At 47.3% G+C, this 19,851-nt stretch overlaps 1 protein-coding gene across 2 annotated transcripts in view; it reads left to right on the top strand.

Annotated features, from left to right (window-relative positions):
* Window positions 1-17,867, top strand: part of SHC2 (SHC adaptor protein 2) — a 42,759-nt gene extending 24,892 nt beyond the window's left edge. Inside the window, exons 6-13 of one of the 2 annotated variants that reach the window (XM_081846178.1) lie at window positions 4,723-4,774; window positions 8,131-8,257; window positions 9,492-9,672; window positions 11,419-11,485; window positions 12,313-12,477; window positions 14,620-14,936; window positions 16,428-16,538; window positions 17,539-17,867. In XM_081846178.1, the coding sequence (XP_081702304.1) occupies window positions 4,723-4,774; window positions 8,131-8,257; window positions 9,492-9,672; window positions 11,419-11,485; window positions 12,313-12,477; window positions 14,620-14,936; window positions 16,428-16,538; window positions 17,539-17,592 (1,074 nt within the window). In that variant the 3' untranslated portion in view covers window positions 17,593-17,867. Of the gene's footprint in view, window positions 1-4,722; window positions 4,775-8,130; window positions 8,258-9,491; window positions 9,673-11,418; window positions 11,486-12,312; window positions 12,478-14,619; window positions 14,937-16,427; window positions 16,560-17,538 lie in introns of both variants that reach the window. The other variant, XM_081846179.1, reaches the window with a different exon arrangement.
* Window positions 17,868-19,851: the final 1,984 nt, after the last annotated feature.

The raw sequence follows: 19,851 nt of genomic DNA, 5'->3' as shown, positions 1-19,851 counted from the left end.
AGACCTGGGTTCGAATCCCCGCTCAGCCAAGTAATTTGCCAAGTGACCATGCTGCGCCTCAAGCCTAATTTTCAGGGTTTAAAGGAAGGTTGGCAGTTCGAATCCCCGCAATGACGGGGTGAGCTCCCGTTGCTCGGTCCCTGCTCCTGCCAACCTAGCAGTTCAAAAGCACGACAAAGTGCAAGTAGATAAATAGGTACCACTCTGGCGGGAAGGTAAACGGCGTTTCCGTGCGCTGCTCTGGTTCGCCAGAAGCAGCTCCGTCCTGCTGGCCACATGACCCGGAAGCTGCACACCGGCTCCCTTGGCTAGTAAAGCACGATGAGCGCCGCAACCCCGGAGTTGGTCACGACTGGACCTAATGGTCAGGTCCCTTTACCTTTACCTTTAGTACCTTTGATCCCCAAAGCCTTGCAAGTTGAAGCCGCGCTTTGGTTACCGAATGTTTTGGAAGTCAAACGGACTTCCAGAATGGATTCCATTCGTCAGCCAAGATATGACTGTACGTGCAAAGAAGGTTGAGAAATCTGGTAGCATGGGGGAAGTGTTGTATTCAGTATAATATCATTTTTTCCATTTAAAAGAAACACTCTTTTTTTTTCAGTATACAGAAATTGGTAAAAGATTCCACGATAATTGAATTCAATGGTTCAAATATTTTCAATTAAGTTGTTTGTTAAATTATAGCGGAAGGGAAGTGAATAGACAACTCACTTGGTTTTAAAAAATAATTTCATAGTTACAGAGCACTAAAAGATAATTAACTAAATATATATCGGGGTTTAATGATAGAAATGGGGAGGTGGTGGTTAAAAATCCAAGGTTTGAAAGCAAATTGGAATTGTTATTGTAGGATGGTGATTACCGCCAGTATATGGGAAGCTATTTTTGCAAATGAGCTTAAACTTCTCCATTTCTACCCCTTTGAGGAAAAATTGTTCTGCAGGTTTACATAATTGGTATTTAACTCCTTTCAAATTAAGCCAAATGAATAGGTTAATGTCAGAGCTCTGCTGCATCTGATTTTCATATATGGCTATATAAAAAGCCCAAAGTTATTGGAAGGGAATTGTTCAGATTCTTCAGAGGGCTGATAAGGCCATGCTGCTACCACCACTGTTATGGTCTACCCCATGCAATGCTAGTGCAAAATGCAAAATCCCTCATACCTAAGGGACCGCCTCTCCTGGTAGGCCCCACAGAAAGCCTCAAGGGCCATAAATAGCAACACCCTAGTGGTCCCGGGTCCTAAGGAAGTCAGATTAGCCTCAACCAGAACCAGGGCTTTTTCAACACTGGCCCCAGCCAGTGGAACGCTCTGTCTCATGAGACCAGGGCCCTGCGGGATCTGATTTCTTTCTGCAGGGCCTGAAAGACAGAGTTGTTCCGCCTGGTCTTTGGCTTGGAGCCAATTTGATTCCCTCCCCCTCTTTCTTTTTCCTTTCTCCTCCTGCGATGAGGCTGCATTTTAATATTTTAACGTTTCAATATTTTAATGATGTATTTTAATCTTGTTTTTAAGTTGTATTCATTCAACTTGTTTTTTTAATATTGCTTGTTAGCCGCCCTGAGGCCGGCCTTGGCTGGGGAGGGCGGGGTATAAATAAAAATTATTATTATTATTTTTATTAAGATTTGATGGGTAACTTTGGAAGCAAGTCAATTCTTCCTGGGAGGGTGCCGTCTGTTGAGGTGGTGGAAGGTTGCCACAACTTTTGCTCTGCCATCGGCTCTGAAGGTGGAAGGGCTAGAAGCCAGTGGGAGGTGGGTTTGCAGGAAGTCTCAGAGCCCCTGGACCCCCAAACCAACCCCCTTGTACCCTGGACGCCTCCCTTGAAAGGGTGAAAAAGCACTCCAGCCCTACAGCTGCACCCTTATTTGTGGCCATGATCCATAGGGGGACACCATTGGGGATGGTCGGTGGCACAAACAAGGGGAGCAGTGGTAAGGCTGCTTTGAGCAGGGCTCAGGCAAGGGGACGCAGGTGGCGCTGTGGGTTAAACCACAGAGCCCAGGGCTTGCCGATCGGAAGGTCGGCGGTTCAAATCCCCACGACAGGGTGAGCTCCCGTTGCTCAGTCCCTGCTCCTGCCAACCTAGCCGTTCGAAAGCACGTCAAAGTGCAAGTAGATAAATAGGTACCGCTGCAGCGGGAAGGAAAACGGTGTTTCCGTGCGCTGCTCTGGTTCTCCAGAAGTGGCTTAGTCCTGCTGGCCACATGACCCAGAAGCTGTATGCCGGCTCCCTCGGCCAATAAAGCGAGATGAGTGCCACAACCCCAGAGTCATCCGCGACTGGACCTAACGGTCAGGGGTCCCTTTACCTTTACCTACTCAAACTTTCCATGTTGGCGACACACTTTTTGGACGTGCATTATTTCGCGAGACAGACAAGATGATCCTTGGGGTCTCTGCCAATTCTACAATTATATGATTTTATGAAACCCCCCGTTCCTGTTTCTGTGGGCAGAGACTTTGGTAAAATCACAGAATCTTTAGAGCTGGAAGGGACCCGAGGGTAAATGGCATTTCTGTGCGCTGGTCTGGTTTACCAGAAGCGGCTTAGTCCTGCTGGCCACATGACCCGGAAGCTGTACGCCGGCTCCCTCGGCCAGCCCCAGAGTCGGTCACAACTGGTCCCTTTACCTCTAAGGCAAGAAGAAAACCTTGGAGGGAGGTCAAGGTGGGAGTTCAGCACCACGGACAGCACTCCAGCGGCTGAGTCCAGGTTGCCTCAGCAAGGCCCTTGAGCAGCTGAGACTTCTTTATAGCAGGGCGATATAGTCACAGATAGGGTGCCCCATCTGTCTGAGTGCAACCTGCTGGATCGTTAAAGGGCTGAGGTATTCTGTTGCACCTGCCAACTCCTTCAGCATATTATTTATGTAAAAGAAAGGATTCTGGCAAGAGAAGTGATGTATCTCCAAACAAAACCCACTTAGGCTTCTTTATTATGTGTCTCATGGAACTAGTGTGAGGGACATGAGTGGCGCTGTGGTCTAAACCACTGAGCCCCTTGGGCTTGCTGATCAGAAGGTCGGCGGTTTGAATCCCTGCAATGACGGGTGAGCTCCTGTTGCTCGGTCCCTGCTCCTGTCAACCTAGCAGTTCGAAAGCACCTCAAAGCGCAAGTAGATAAATAGGTACCGCTCCAGCGGGAAGGTAAATGTCGTTTCCGTGTGCTGCTCTGGTTCTCCAGAAGTGGCTTAGTCCTGCTGGCCACATGACCCGGAAGTGTACGCCAGCTCCCTCGGCCAGTAAAGCGAGATGAGCGCCGCAACCCCAGAGTCGGCCACGACTGGACCTAATGGTCAGGGGTCCCTTTACCTTTACCTTACCCATCATCCATTGCTGCTTCAATCTTGTGGCCAAAGTCTACAGGATTGCGTGTGCTTTTCATCCCCCGGGAACTTGCGCTCTATAATCATTGTAACCGCGCCAAACAAAGAGTTGTTGTTTGAATGTATTTATATCCTGCCTTTTTTCCAAACTGGGATTCAAGGCAGCTCCCAGCGTTTACAAACACACAGAATAATGAAAACAAACTAGTTGGAAGTAATTTGGATACAGCAGGACACATTTAAAACCGGGAATGAAAATTAAAAGCAGCATCACCTTAGTTTCCAAAGGCCTGTCTGAATAAGGATGTCTTTGCTTACCAGTGAAAGTATAACAAGGAGGGAACCAATCTGGCCTCTTGGGAGAGGGATTCCGCAATAGGGGGCTGCCACAGAAAAGGCCCTGTCTCTCGTGCCACCACCAACCGTGCCTCTGATGTTGATGAGACCGAGAGGAGGTGCTCACCCGAGGACCTTAGCACTTGGGCTGGCGCATGTTGTGCTCAGATTTAAAACAGAAATCCTACATGAATTCAAAAATTTGTTTCTTCCTCCGCCTTTCTCCCTCTTCAGCTGTTGTTTCTGCTAATGAGAATCAGCAGGGTAGAAGAGCTGGAAATAACACAAATATATTTCACATCTGGCAACCAACGTATCCCTTTGGTTTCAGATAGTTTTTGTTGTTGTTTAGTCGTGTCCGCCTCTTGGTGACACCCTGGACCAGAGCACGCCAGGCACTCCTGTCTTCCACTGCCTCCTGCAGTTTGGTCAGACTCATGCTGGTAGCTTCGAGAACACTGTCCCACCATCTCATCCTCTGTCGTCCCCTTCTCCTTGTGCCCTCCATCTTTCCCAGCATCAGGGTCTTTTCCAGGGAGTCTTCTCTTATCATGGCCAAAGTCTTGGAGCCTCAGCTTCAGGATCTGTCCTTCCAGTGAGCACTCAGGGCTGATTTCCTTCCGAATGGAGAGGATTGATCTTCTTGCAGTCCATGGGACTCTCAAGAGTCTCCTCCAGCACCAGAATTCAAATGCATCCATTCTTTGGTGATCAGCCTTCTTTATGGTCCAGCTCTCACTTCCATACATCACTACTGGGAAAACAATAGCTTTAACTATACGGACCTTTGTCGTTCAGATAGTAGATGAGTCTCAAAAACCCGGGATATGCATCTTGCTCTCTAGGAGGGTTATTTTGGTCAGAATTGAGTATAAATTCCAGAGTTAACTTCCTGTAGATGAAAATTGGTGTCCTGGGCTTCTACCCATGTACTATCTGAAACCAAAGGGAGACAATGGCTGCCAGATGTGATTTCCTTCCCAGCTCTCCTATTCCACTCTAACTTTCACCCCTTAACTCTCTTTTCTTCATTGGGCTTTTGGACAGGACACAACTGACTACGTGGCTTACGTTGCAAAGGACCCCATCAATCAACGAGGTGAGAGAAACCCCGCAACGAGGGGCTTAAGGAAAGGACTGACAGCCCCCCCCCAGGTTGCTGTGAAAACTTGATCGTGCAATACGAACGCTAAGTGTTACTTACAGCAATTTGCAAGGATCAAAATTTGTACCCTGTGTGGTCAACCTGTCTCGTATCTCCTTCAGTCCCCCGACACAAGCAAGGATACCTTTCCAAAAATCCCGAAGAATCTTCTCAAAAGCCTCTTTGCTATCAAAGAGGATCCACCTACACTGGTGTCTAAGTGAGAAGAGAAAGTAGGCTTTGCTATTTAGCAGTTACAGTGGACGCTCGGGTTGCGAATGTGATCCGTGTGGGGGATGCACGTCCACAACCCACAGCGTCCGCAACTCACAGCGGTGTGTCTGTGCAAGCGCAAAGCGCCATTTAGTGCTTCTGCGCATGCGTGACTGCCGAAACCCAGAAGTAACCAGTTCCGGTACTTCCAGGTTTTGGCGGCCCGCAACCCCAAAAAACACAATAATAATAATAAATTTTTATTTATACCCTGCCCTCCCCAGCCAAGACTGGGCTCAGGGCGGCTAACAACCAATAATAAAAACAAGCTGATTAAAATACAATTTAAAAGATTAAGATACAACATTAAAACATTAGGATGCAGTCTCTTCATAGGAGGAGAAAGGAAAAAGAAAGAGGGGGAGGGAAACAAACTGATTCTAAGCCAAAGGCCAGGCCGAACAACTCTGTCTTACAGGCCCTGTGGAAAGAAATCAGATCCCACAGGGCCCTGGTCTCATGAGACAGAGCGTTCCACCAGGCTGGAGCCATCACTGAGAAGGCCCTGGCTCTGGTTGAGGCTAATCTAACTTCCTTAGAGCCCGGGACCTCTAGGGTGTTGCTATATATGGACCTTAAGGTCCTCTGTGGGGCATACCAGGAGAATGAAGCGTCTGTAACCTAAGATATGACTGTATATCTAATTGTTTGGTTCCAGAGCTGTCTCTGTCGCCACAAGGGGATGGCAGCCCAAATGAGATGGTGGAAGCAGACTCAAAGCTGCTCAAGCCAGCTTTGTGCTTGCGTGAGGTCAGGACCCTGGACAGAACTCGGGGTGATGGGCCAGGGTTTAAGAGCAATTGCGTCAGGACCATGGACAGCAACCCCGCAGCTATTTGAGAAAGGGGAAATGTTGCTTCAGCACCAGCTTGCTGCAATTGCCAGAGCTTTATAGTTTGGGTGTGGAGGACCCAGATGGAGGCCCTGCCTCATGGCTGCTGAAGCCAGCTACTTTAAGGGCTGCTGTTCGTTGGAGCTAGGGCTGCTTCTTTCCAGGTGGTGGGGCTGTGGACCCTCTGATTCCTTGGAAGAATCAGTAGCCCGTTCCTCAGAACTGCTAGGGGAGATCGGTGCAGAATCTGGTGTTGATGGCTCTCCCCAAAGGAGTGGGTATCTGATGACTGCCCAGAAAAACTCGGCACCAGGGCCAGAGTTCAAATCCTTCTCTTCCTCTGAGGTCTCAAGAGGTTCAGGGTTGGAATATCTATATCTATATATCTCTATCTCTATCTCTATCTCTATCTCTATCTCTATCTCTATCTCTATCTCTCTATCATCTATCATCTATCTATCTATCTATCTATCTATCTATCTATCTATCATCTATCTATCTATCTATCTATCTATCTATCTATCTATCTATCTATCTATCTATCATCTATATCTATCTATCTATCTATCTATCTATCTATCTATCTATCTATCTATCTATCTATCTATCATCTCTCTATCTATCTATCTATCTATCTATCTATCTATCTATCTATCCATCATCTATCTATCATCTATCTATCTATCTATCTATCTATCTATCTATCTATCTATCATCTATCTCTATCTATCTATCTATCATCTATCTATCTATCTATCTATCTATCTATCTATCTATCTATCTATCTATCTATCTATCTATCATCTATCTATCTATCTATCTATCATCTATCTATCTATCTATCATCTATCTATCTATCTATCTATCTATCTATCTATCTATCTATCTATCTATCTATCTATCTATCTCTATCATCTATCTATCTATCTATCTATCTATCTATCTATCTATCTATCTATCTATCTATCTATCTATCTCTATCATCTATCTAGATATCTATATATACATAATTTATATAATCCAGAAACAATGGAACTGTTTAAATGATTATTTACATAGACAAGGATTAAGTGTAAGGTATCGGTTGTGTGTTTAGAACAGATTTATGAAAGATTTAGAAAACTTATTGATTAGAATATTCGTATGAGATTGTATGGGGAAAATACGGAATAACAGATACAAATTTGCTTAAACTGCATATAGGAAGTGCAGTGTAAGGGGTGGAAGTCAAACAATGAAGTTTTATTGTTGAGATATTTGTGGAGTGAATTTGGAGGAAATTCTTCAAATTTTTCTTATTTTTGCAATTTTTCTTCTTCTTTTTTCTTTTCTTCCTTTTCTCTTTTTTGTTCTTTTTTTATATGTCTGTGCTTATCTGAAAAAAACATGTAGGTATGTATTCGTATGTATTTTGCTTGCATTTTGTAATAATTATGTTAAATAAAATTTAATATTTATATTAACAAAAAAGCAGTTCAGGGTTGGGATAGCCCTGGCCAGAGTGGTTACCATATTTTTTGCTCTATAAGACTCACTTTTCCCCTCCTAAAAAGTAAGGGGAAATGTGTGTGCGTCTTATGGAGCGAATGCAGGCTGCGCAGCTATCCCAGAAGCCAGAACAGCAAGAGGGATTGCTGCTTTCACTGCGCAGCGATCCCTCTTGCTGTTCTGGCTTCTGAGATTCAGAATATTTTTTTTCTTGTTTTCCTCCTCCAAAAACTAGGTGCGTCTTGTGGTCTGGTGCGTCTTATAGAGCGAAAAATACGGTATATTGGAACCTTCTGCTTCTAATAATAATAATAATAATAATTTATTATTTGTACCCCGCCCATCTGGCTGGGTTTCCCCAGCCACTCTGGGCGGCTTCCAACAGAGATAAAAAATACACTAAAATGTCACATATTAAAAACTTCCCTGAACAGGGCTGCCTTCAGATGTCTTCTGAATGTCAGGTAGTTGTCCATCGCCTTGACATCCGATGGGAGGGCATTCCACAGGGCGGGCGCCACCACCGAGAAGGCCCTCTGCCTGGTTCCCTGCAACTTGGCCTCTCGCAGTGAGGGAACCGCCAGAAGGCCCTCGGAGCATGAGTTTTGCATTCAACCTTTGAGCAGCTGTGTCATTCTACTGTCTCATGTTGAGCTTGTCATCAAGCTGAGTGAGTGTTGAGTAACTCCTTCTCTCTCTCTCTCTCTCTGATTGGCAGCCTGCCACATCTTGGAGTGTTGTGACGGGCTGGCGCAGAGTGTCATCAATACCCTGGGGCAAGCTTTTGAGCTCCGGTTTAAGCAATATCTCCACAGCCCCCCCAAGGCTATGGGGCTGCAGGATAGGTATGTATTTCAGAACCTGAACCTCTCTGGGGCAATTCTCCAGCAACGATAAAAAAGCACATATTGACACCAGCTGCACATGAAAAGGAATATATGAATTAAAATAGCATGAAGGGGGCGGGGGGATGTGGGTGGTGCTGTGGGTTAAACCACAGAGCCTAGGATTTGCCGATCAGAAGGTCGGCGGTTCGAATCCCCGCGACGGGGTGAGCTCCCGTTGCTCGGTCCCTGCTCCTGCCAACCTAGCAGTTCGAAAGCACGTCGAAGTGCAAGTAGATAAATAGGTACCGCTCCGGCGGGAAGGTAAACGGCCAGCGGCGTAGCATGGGTTGTCAGCACCCGGGGCAAGGCAAGTAATTTGCGCCCCCTAACCCTGGGCAAGGCAACTAATTTGCACCCCTAACCCCTAACCTGCCGCCGCTGCCAGCTTCTTCTTGCTGCTGCCTGGGCTGGGGTATTTACGGTAAGGTAGCCACGGCGGCGGCGGCAGGTCCGTGTCAGGTGATTTGAGGCAAGTTGCTGCTGGCGCTGCCGCCCAAATGACGCCGCTTGCCCGGAGGAGGAGGAGGGCAGAGAGGCGAGGAAAATGCAACATGGCCCAGCCGCTGCAGCAGCAGTGGCGGCGGCGGCAGGGCTGTGAGGAGGGGCTGCCTGGCGCGCGGGGACCGCGGCGAGCACTGAGAGCCGCTGCCTGCCGGACGCCTTCAGCCCGGACGCGCGCACAGCTCGTCGGTTCAGCGAGACATGGGGCTCTGCTACAGCCTGCACCCGAGGCTCTTCGGCGACTCCGGAGGCGGCGAGCGCGCCCCCCCAGATGTTGCGCCCGGTGCGGACGGCCCCCCCTGCACCCCCACACTACGCCACTGTAAACGGCGTTTCCGTGCGCTGCTCTGATTCGCCAGAAGCGGCTTAGTCCTGCTGGCCACATGAGCCAGAAGCTGTACACCGGCTCCCTCGGCCAATAAAGCGAGATGAGCGCCGCAACCCCAGAGTCGACCACGACTGGACCTAATGGTCAGGGGTCCCCTTACCCTTATGGTCATCGTGTTGCCTAGACATTGCTGACTTAAACTAAAATGGGCAGGTTCACCCATCTGTACTTTGAGGGCAGTTCCACCGTTGCTGGAATGAGATAAATAAACGGTACTCAGCTTTGCAGTTCAGGTGGAATCCCATTGGTCGCTTGCTGTGTCACATGACCTCCCCTCCCCTCCCAATTTATCTTCCCTGCCAGGGCAATGGGAACGGAAGACTCTGCATGGGGAGAGGATGAAGAAACCTCGGAGCACAACTATTACAACAGCATTCCAGGAAAGGAGCCTCCCATTGGTGGGTTGGTGGACTCCCGCCTTCAACGTGGCCCCTCCCTCAGCCACGCCCATTCCCAGCTCTCCTGCACCGGTCCTTTCAGCCAGGTGACCACAAATACATACATTTAATACATATTTTCTTTATACCCTGCCCTTCCTGGTTTAAAAACCGGGCTCAGGGCGGCTAGCAGCAAATACAGTGGTGCCTCGCAAGACGAAATTAATCCGTTCCATGAGGCTCTTCGTATAGCGGTTTTTCGTCTTGCGAAGCAAGCCCATTGACAGCTTAGCGGATTAGCGCTATTAGCGGTTTAGCGGCTTTTAGCGGATCAGCTGTTAAGCGTCTTATCAGCGGATCAGCTGATAAGCAGCTTAGTGGCTTAGGAAAAGGGGGGGGGAGGGGGAAAAACCCGCAGGAACTCGCAAGACATTTTCGTCTTGCGAAGCAAGCCCATAGGGAAATTCGTTTTGCGAAGCGCCTCCAAAACGGAAAACCCTTTCGTCTAGCGGGTTTTCCGTCTTGCGAGGCGTTCGTCTTGCGGGGCACCACTGTATAAAACATTGATTAAAATGCGACTTAAAAACAATATACAACATAAAATGCAGCATCAATATCAATAAAATTCAAAATTCAAAATTCAGGGGTCACTTTTTTTGGGGGGGGGAAACCCCAGTCAGTAGACACCAGGGCTAACTGGCCACGTTGGTCCTACTAGGGCCAGCAAGGAGGTGTGTGAATAAGAATTTAAATGTGGAGTACCAGAAAGGGTAATCTTCATAGAAGAGGAAAGGGAAAAGGGAACAGAGGATCGGGCTAATTCAAACTGAAGGCCAGGTGGAATAGTTCTGTCTTACAGAACCTGCGGAAGGAGATCAAGTCCTGCAGGGCCCTGGTCTCGTGGGACAGAGCATTCCACCAGGTTGGAGCCACCACTGAAAAGGCCCTGGTGGAGGATAGTCTGACTTCCTTAGGGCCCGGGACCTTTAAACTATGGTTATTCATGGACCTTGAGGTCCTCTGCGGGGCAGACCAGGAGAGGCGGTCCCATAAATGTAGAAACGGCAAGGGCAAGAGTGAATGTTATTATATACCGATTAAAAGGACACTATTGCAGATTTTTAAAATCATGAAATGAAAGGCTGTGGAAGCAAATGCTAAGGGCATGGCTTTGTGACGCTGCAAGATGGACATGCCTATAAGAAGGGAGGACCAGGAATGGATTATTGAACAGGCTAAAGTCCCTCAAAATTCATGACGTGATTCACCAAGAGCACCCAGCTTGCCCTTCACAAGTATTATTCGTAAAAATGCAATCGCCTCCTTCCGAAACAGGACTTCCTCATTTCTGGGGACAGGTGTGCTATTGCCACCTTTGAGCAATGGCCCCACGAGATGAGGAGCTTTGTAATCTTAATAATAATAATAATAATAATAATAATAATAATAATAATAATAATTTATTATTTATACCCCGCCCACTCTGGGCGGCTTCCAGAAAGATATTAAAATACTGTAATACATCAAACATTAAAAGCTTCCCTAAACAGGGCTGCCTTCAGATGTTTTCTCAAAGTCTGGTAGTTGTTTATCGCTTTGACATCTGGTGGGAGGGCATTCCACAGGGCGGGCGCCACCACCGAGAAGGCCCTCTGCCTGGTTCCCTGTAACTTAGCTTCTCGCAGTGAGGGAACCACCAGAAGGCCTTTGGTGCTGGACCTCAGTGCCCGGGCAGAACGATGGGTGTGGAGACGCTCCTTCAGATATACTGGACCGATTGCCTAAGGAACCCAGCTTTTTGGCCTCCCAGCCAAGAGTGACATTTGTCGTCTCCCCAATCTTCTGCTCTGTAGGTTGCGTCTCCGGCTAGGAGAGACCACAGCACTCACTCCAACTTGAACTGGGACTCCGATGCTCATGGTAACTCATCACCACTTATTCTTCTTTCTGATTCAGATCTCCAAGTGCTGCTCAAAGCTGGACCTCAATGTCCAGGCCGAATGATGGGGGTGGAGACGCTCCTTCAGGTATAAAGGGCTGAAGCCATTTAGGGCTTTCAAGGTCAGCACCAACACTTTGAATTGTGCTCGGAAATGTCCTGGGAGCTAATGTAGGTCTTTCAGGACCAGTGTTATGTGGTCCTGGCAGCCGCTCCCAGTCCCCAGTCTAGCTGCCGCATTCTGGATTAGTTGTAGCTTCCAGGTCACCTTCAAAAGTAGCCCCACGTAGCGCGCATGGCAGTACAGTGGTACCTTGGGTTACATACGCTTCAGGTTACAGATGCTCCAGGTTACAGACTCCGCCAACCCAGTACCTTGGGTTAAGAACTTTGCTTCAGGATGACAACAGAAATTGTGTGGCGGAGGCGACACGGCAGTGGGAGGCCCATTAGCTAAAGTGGTGCTTCAGGTTAAGAACAGTTTCAGGTTAAAAACAGACCTCCGGAACAAATTAAGTACTTAACCAGAGGCACCACTGTAGTCCAAGCGGGAGATAACCAGAGCATGCACCACTCTGGCCAGACAGTCTGTGGGCAGGGAGGGTCTCATCCTCCATACCAGATGGAGCTGGTAGACAGCCGCCCTGGACACAGAATTGACCTGCGCCTCCATGGACAGCTGTGAGTCCAGAATGACTCCCAGGCTGCGCACCTGGTCCTTCAGGGGCACAGTGACCCCATTCAGGACCAGGGGGTCTTTATGGTGAGCTGTGAAAGCTAGACAACACGGTGTGGTTGTGTCTTCCAGGCCAGAGCTGTGATGGGTACGTCCAGGCAGATGGGAAACCCTTGGGCTCCCAAGACTATGAAGAGCACATGTATGTGAACACCCAGAGCCTGGACAACTGGGAGGCGGATGCTGGCCTGCACCGAGCGGCTGACGAAAGCCCCACAAAGGACCTCTTTGATATGAGTAAGAAAGTGATATGAGTAAGAAAAGTTTCCTCGGCAGGACTGAACCTGACAGAACTGCGCTACTCCCACCTGGCAGAACCGAACGATAATTTTTATTAATATCTCCTTCCCACACTGAATGGTGCTCGGGGTGAGTTGCTTAAGGAGGGCGAGAGAAAATAAACAGAACAGAAAGTGAGTCGTGAGATGGGGGAAGGAGTTTAGTTTGTGGCAAGGAAAGGTTCTGGCCAGTGTGGTGTAGTGGTTAAGAGCAGTAGTCTCGTAATCTGGTGAACCGGGTTCGATTCCTCGCTCCTCCACATGCAGCTGCTGGGTGACGAAGGGCTAGTCACACTTCTCTGAAGTCTCTCAGCCCCACTCACCTCACAGAGTGTTTGTTGTGGGGGAGGAAGGGAAAGGAGAATGTGAGCCGCTTTGAGACTCCTTTGGGTAGTGATATCAAATCCAAACTCCCCCCCTCCTCCTCCTCCTCCCTCCCCCTTCATTTTCTTGTTCTCCTCCTCTTTCTCCTATCTTTCTTGTCTTTTCGATTCTATTTGTTCTAAATATTATTCTATTGTACAATCGTACCTTAGATCCCAAACGCCTTGCGAGTCAAACGTTTTGGCTCCTGAATGCCGCAAGCCTCCTGGAAGTGAATGTTCCGGTTTGCGAACGTTCTTTGGAAGCCGAACGTCTTCCACAGCTTCCGATTGGCTTGCAGGAGCTTCCTGCAGCCAATTGGAAGCCACACCTTGGTTTCCGAACATTTTGGAAGTCGAACGGACTTCCGGAACAGACTCCGTTCGACTTCTGAGGTACGACTGTATTGTGAAAAATTTGAAGGGCTCCTGGCACCATTCCCTCCCCGACTTTCTGCGCTCAACATGGACAGGGCAGTTGTCGCATTTAGGCCAAGCGCCTGAATTCTGCACAGAGAAAAGCTTCATCTAAGCCAGTGGTTCTCAACCTGTGGGTCCCCAGATGTTGTTGGACTGCAACTCCCATCATCCCTGAGCTCTGGCCTTGCTAGCTAGGAGTGATGGAAGTTGTAGTCCAACAACATCTGGGGACCCACAGCTCCAGAACTGCTGATCTAAGCAAATAATAATGTAGTGGGTTAGGAGTGGGTCAGGCATGTTGACCACCCCTTGCACACCATCCATTAGCCATTTTGGAAAATAGACCATGACTCAGTGCTAAAACATCTGCGTTTCATGCAGAAAGCCCCAGACTCAAACATGAACGGGATCTTCTTCTTTGGCGATCTATCGTAGCCGAGTAAGATTGTCTTCCACAAACACGGTTTTAACAGTGAGTCCGTAAGTGACTGTGAAGGCCAATTCTGGATCCACACGTCCTTCCACAGTGGGGACATAGGTTTCCAGGCAGGAGTTGATCCCGGTGTCGATTTGCCAAGCGTGCCTTCCTCTTAGCACGTTTCTCCCTTTCATCCTGAGTTCGAGTGTCTTCAAAGCCCACGACACCTTTGGGAAAGGCTGTTCTCCAACTGGAGCGCTCGCAGGCCAGCGTTTCCCAGTTGTCGGTGTTTATACTACATTTTTAAAGATTTGCCTTGAGAAAGTCTTTAAGCCTCTTTTGTTGACCACCAGCATTACGCTTTCCATTTTTAAGTTCGGAATAGAGGAGTCGCTTTGGAAGACAATCATCAGGCATCCACACAACATGGCCAGTCCAACGAAGATGATGTTGAAGAATCATCGCTTCAACACTTGGGATCTTTGCTTCTCCCAGTACACTGGCATCAGTTCACCTGTCTTCCCAAGTGATGTGTCAAATACTTCAGCGACACCATTGATGGAATCAGTACTCAAGCAGTAACCAGCTCAATGTGCCAATGGTCTGACTCAGTGTTAGGTGACTTTCTATGCTCCTAAAGACAATGACCATAAGCTCACTCCAGATTTGACAGCAACAGCAAAGAGTCTGAGATGTCAGGTGTGGCTTCAGCACCACGGACAGCACTAAGGCAGAGATGTGGACAGTCTAGGACCAGGATGGGGTGTGGAAACTAGTCTGCTAGTTCATTGCTCCATCCACTTTCGCCTCTGCTCCCACCCACCGCTGACAAGTGGCCCCCTGGAAGGGAACGTGGCCCTTGACTCCCTGTCCTTGACTGAGTTCTTTTGGTTTCCCCCAGGGCCGTTTGAGGATGCTCTGAAGCTTCACGAATCCATGTCAGCTTGCGGCGCGGGTGTCGGCAGCGGCAGCCCCCCAATTGAGGACCAGTGGCCCAGCCCACCCACCCGGAAGGCCCCCATCGCCCCCACGGAGGAGCAACTGAAGCAGGAGCCCTGGTACCGCGGGAAGCTGAGCCGGAGGGACGCGGAGAAGCTGCTGCAGGTGGATGGGGATTTCCTGGTCAGGGACAGCGTCACCAACCCGGGACAATACGTCCTGACTGGGATGCAAAGCGGGCAGCCCAAGCACTTGCTGCTGGTGGACCCGGAAGGCGTGGTAAGCAGCTGGACCTCAACGAGGCTGGGTTTGCGGTGATGGGTGGCTGGACACTGAGGCACCCATTGGTCTCAGTGGGTCTACTCTGAGTCTGACATGCCCCTGAGTGTAGGTTGCTGCTCTGCAGACAGGAGGGAAAAGGCACTTTGCATGTGCCTAGTGGTACTTTAAAAAAATGTATTTTATTTAAGTTATTTGTATACCGCCCTTCATATATATATATATGCCAGGGCAGTTCACAATAAGAACACAACCATGCTGTTTAGATAATACTGAACATATACACAACCCAAAAGCGTTTTTCAGATTCACCATGACACCAGTACCCATCCAGAAAGCAGAATTTTGTAACGTGATCAAATTTCGGTGCTTAGAATAGATCTTCCTTTGCTCCCAGATTAAAGAAAAAGAAGTACATTTTATTCAAAATACCTAATAGCCTGAAAAAGGAGCCCCAAAGACAACTTACATTCTGCATAGAAATTTTCTGTATTTTTAGGCAACTTTTATTTGGATGAAGGCTTTTAGTTTTTCATATCTGTATTGAATTTCCTAAGCATTCTGTATTTTATTGTCATAAATTGCTGCTTCTGCCTGGCAGAAGCGATCTATAAATATAGGGGTGCATGCAGCGTTGCTCTTACACAGAGTAGACCCACTGAAGCGAATGAACACAGCGAACTTAGATTCATTAATTTAATTATTCATTAAATAATTTACTTTATTTCTTTCTTAAAATCTATACACAAAGCTGGTTTACCAAAAGGATTATTAACCTTTCAAACTTTAAAAACATCTGCAAGGGGGTGGGGTGGGCAGAGAGGATTAAAACAATAAGATTACCAGTAAGAAAAATTAACAACTGGATATTTAAAGATGGATTATTAACAGGTGAGAATGTAAAGTTATAATATATTAAGATAAATTATTAAGATTAAAGCAAAAATGGAAAGGATTTTCTGAAATAACTAATTGAACTAGAGCACAAAAAAGGGAGGTGTGAGGAGGTCAGGGAAACAAGTAATTGAAAGTTAAGATATGGAAAGGTTGACTTGTTTTTAATTGTTTTTACTTTTTTGTATTTTGTATTTTTTGTTTCTTTTTCTTTTCTTTTTTTTTATTCATGTAACTTTTTTGAAACTTTAATAAATATTATTATTATTATTTTTAAAAAAAGAAAAATTAACAACTGGAATTTAAAACTTATTTTAAAAGTCAAAATAGCAACAGGCTAAAAACAGATTCAAGCTCATGTAAACTTTCGAAACGTTTGAATGCATAAGGGACTGGACCAAAGTGGTGACCTGTTCCTTTAAGGAAGGGCGTGGCCAGAGGTGGGAGGGGACTGTGTCAGATGTTGGGTGTGGCTAAAGGAGCAGGGGGCGGAGCCTCAGGCCTGATTCTACCAATGCTTGCAAGATCTATGTGCTTGTGCTGTTTCTCCCATGTGCAAAGATTAAGCCTCTTGCTCTCCTCACCTGTTTGCTTCAGGTGAGGACAAAGGACGCCTTGTTCGAGAACATCAGCCACCTGATAAACTACCACCTGCAGAACGAACAGCCCATCGTGGCCGCCGAAAGCGAGCTCCACCTGCGGCAGGCTGTAAGGTGGAAACAGTGACGGGTGAGTACCCTGCCTCTGCTCTGGTGGAATGACTTTGGTGCATCGTTGCATTGTTGGCTTGTGGAACTGACTGCCACAAGATGGAGGGGAATGCGCCATGAGCAGCGATGACTTCAAATAACGCTAAAATTAAACGAGGTCGCGCAACTCCATATAGAAGAGGCTTTATTGTTGTTTAGTCGTTTAGTCGTGTCCGACTCTTCGTGACCCCCTGGACCAGAGCACGCCAGGCCCTCCTGTCTTCCAAAGCCTCCCGCAGTTTGGTCAAACTCATGCTGGTAGCTTTGAGAACACTGTCCAACCATCTTGTCCTCTGTCGTCCCCTTCTCCTTGTGCCCTCCATCTTTCCCAACATCAGAGTCTTTTCCAGGGAGTTTTCTCTTCTCCTGAGGTGGCCAAAGTACTGGAGCCTCAGCTTCAGGATCTGTCCTTCCAGTGAGATGAGCGCCGCAACCCCAGAGTCGGCCACGACTGGACCTAATGGCCAGGGGTCCCTTTACCTTTACCTTATGACTGTACTAGGGGACGCGGGTGGCACTGTGGGCTAAACCACAGAGCCTAGGACTTGCCGATCAGAAGGTTGGCGGTTCGAATCCCCATGACGGGGTGAGCTCCCATTGCTCAGTCCCAGCTCCTGCCAACCTAGCAGTTCGAAAGCACATGAAAGTGCAAGTAGATAAATAGGTACCGCTCCGGCGGGAAGGTAAACAGCGTTTCCGTGCGCTGCTCTGGTTCGCCAGAATCGGCTTAGTCCTGCTGGCCACATACCCAGAAGCTGTACGCTGGCTCCCTCGGCCAGTAAAGCGAGATGAGTGCCGCAACCCCAGAGTCGGCCACGACTGGACCTAATGGTCAGGGGTCCCTTTACCTTTAAGGAAAATATCTTATTTTAAAAGGGGGAGGAAGGAAGAAGCCAGAGATATGTGGAGCAGTGCAGAAATCCCCATTGCTCCCCTTACTGAAATGTCTTTTCCATTAGGAATCTGGCCCTCTGTGCAGAAGCTGTCCCAGTCATCCCACCAGCCAAATCTGAGTCTGGAATCCTTGCTTTGCAGAAGCAGCAATCTACTGGCAGAGGAGAGACATCGAGAAATCTGAAGTGGAGTCAGAAATCCTGGATTCTACCTGAATCGCCACCTTCCCGACTCGCTCTGCCCCATCACCAGTCGCTCCCACTTTTAAAAATTCTTTTTAAAGTTCAGCCGTCTCCTTCTCCCACTCCAGATGTGGGGTGGAATGCTTTAAATCGGTCCAGATGGCGTACACTGCAAGGAGGCTTGTGCCCAGCTTTCTAGCAAATCAGCTCAGAGTTGGAAGGTTTCTCAGTTTAATTAAAAATTGGTTAGGGTTGGGAGCAGGGAGGCAGGAGAGAAGCTAGGCTAGGTCTCACTTTCTAGATGAAAATGGAGATTCTCGATTGGAATGAGAGGCAGCCAAGATGTTCTGGGGGCTGTCTGCCCTCCGCCTGGCTTTGGAATAAACAACAGGCTTTTAATATATATATATAGGGCAATTCAGTTTCAAATCCAGTGAAGGGATCTTCTTCCCAAGCAGCCCTGAACGGAGGCAGCTGAGGAACAACTGTGTGGTTCTCTAACCTCCTTTTCCACAAAGTGTCTTCCTTTCTCCGAATTCTGGGGTTTTTTGGAGTCGCTGGAAGGGAAGAGAGAAGGGAGCAAATGACCTGGAACTGCTTGCCTGACGCTGCCTGGTTTTTCTCCCTACTGACATTGGTGCTCCTTTCAGTTAATGGGAGTTTGGAAGAACACGGCCAGAAGTGTTTTATCTAAAAATTATCTCTTCGGATTTGCTGCTTTTGGGTCATGGTGGCTGAAAATTCCCCTCCTGTGCCACCAGGGGGTGCTGTGACGCTAGGGCAGCATTTCAAAGTTGCTTCTCTGTTTCCAGTGCAAGCAAACAAACAAAGCCGCCTTCTCTAGGCATGCCCCACTTGCTTCTCTCTGATCTATCACATTGCTGCCTGGATTTTTTATTTAAAAAAGAAACTCGTTTTGCCCATTCCCTCCCCAGGCGAATGTCTGCAGAACTCTTAGCACATATATGAATAAATACGGCCTATTCTATCGCACAGTTATCCACGGAAGCATTTGATGTCTGGAAAGCACTGGCTGTTTTGAATATGTTTCTAATTAAACACGGAAATGCTTAACGTTGCTCTTAAGTGTCTTTGTTTGTTTGATGGCTGTTGTTTTCCCTGCTCAAAAAACAAAATAGAATGTTTTGATGTGCGCATCATTTAGACATTAACGTTCGATCTTCTGAATGTGCCAGGAGAATGGAAACTCCGTTCTCAAGAGAAGAAAAATTCTTTCAAGTACAGTGGTACCTTGGTTCTCAAACGCCTTGGTACTCAAACAACTTGAAACCCAAACACTGCAAACCCGAAAGTAAGTGTTCCTGTTTGCGAACTTTTTTCGGAAGCCAAACATGCTCCGTTTTGAGTGTTACGCTTCCAATTTGAGTGCCACACTTCTGTTTCAAGTGTTACACTGAGGTCTGTTTGTTTTTGCTATTTATTTTGCGTTTTTGCAGCTCGTTTTTGTTGTTTTTGTGACTGTGTGGGAACCCAGTCCAGCTACTGATGGACTGATGGTTGCGACTGCAGTACATTGTTTATTGCTTTCGTTTTATGGATCAATGGTCTCGTTTGATAGTAAAACCTATGTTAAATGGCTGTTTTAGGGGTTGTTTTTAAAAGTCTGGAACAGATTAATCCATTCCGCATTCCTTTCTATGGGAAAGCGCGGCTCGGTTTTGTTTTGTTTTTTTTTAAAATATTTTTTATTAATTTTCATAAAACCAAAAAACACACAAATAAACAACACATGACTTCCCCACGCCTCCCCTTCACTGCACCCCTGTTTCAGAAATTTTTAGCAATCCTTCATTCCTTTTCAATATTTCGTTTCCCTCAAAATTTTCTTAACTTAACTATTTACAGCTATAGTTCTTTATTTCTTGACCCTTAACATTTTATCAGTCTGAAATTTTGCAACAGTTCTTAAGATATAGTTTAAATTTTTTCCAGTCTTCTTCCACCGTCTCTCTCCTTTGATCACGGATTCTGCCGGTCATCTCTGCCAGTCCCATAAATTCAGTCACCTTCGTCTGCCATTCTTCCAGAGTAGGTAATTCTTGCATCTTCCAATACTTTGCCAGGAGAATTCTTGCTGCTGTGGTTGCGTACATAAAGAAGGTTTTATCTTTCTTTGGTACCAATTGGCCGACCATGCCCAAGAGAAAAGCCTCCGGTTTCTTTGCAAATGTCCAC

Source organism: Podarcis erhardii (assembly GCF_964252035.2).
Source record: "Podarcis erhardii genome assembly, chromosome: 18".
Lineage (NCBI taxonomy): Eukaryota > Metazoa > Chordata > Lepidosauria > Squamata > Lacertidae > Podarcis > Podarcis erhardii.
This window is presented reverse-complemented; position numbering and strand designations above follow the sequence as displayed.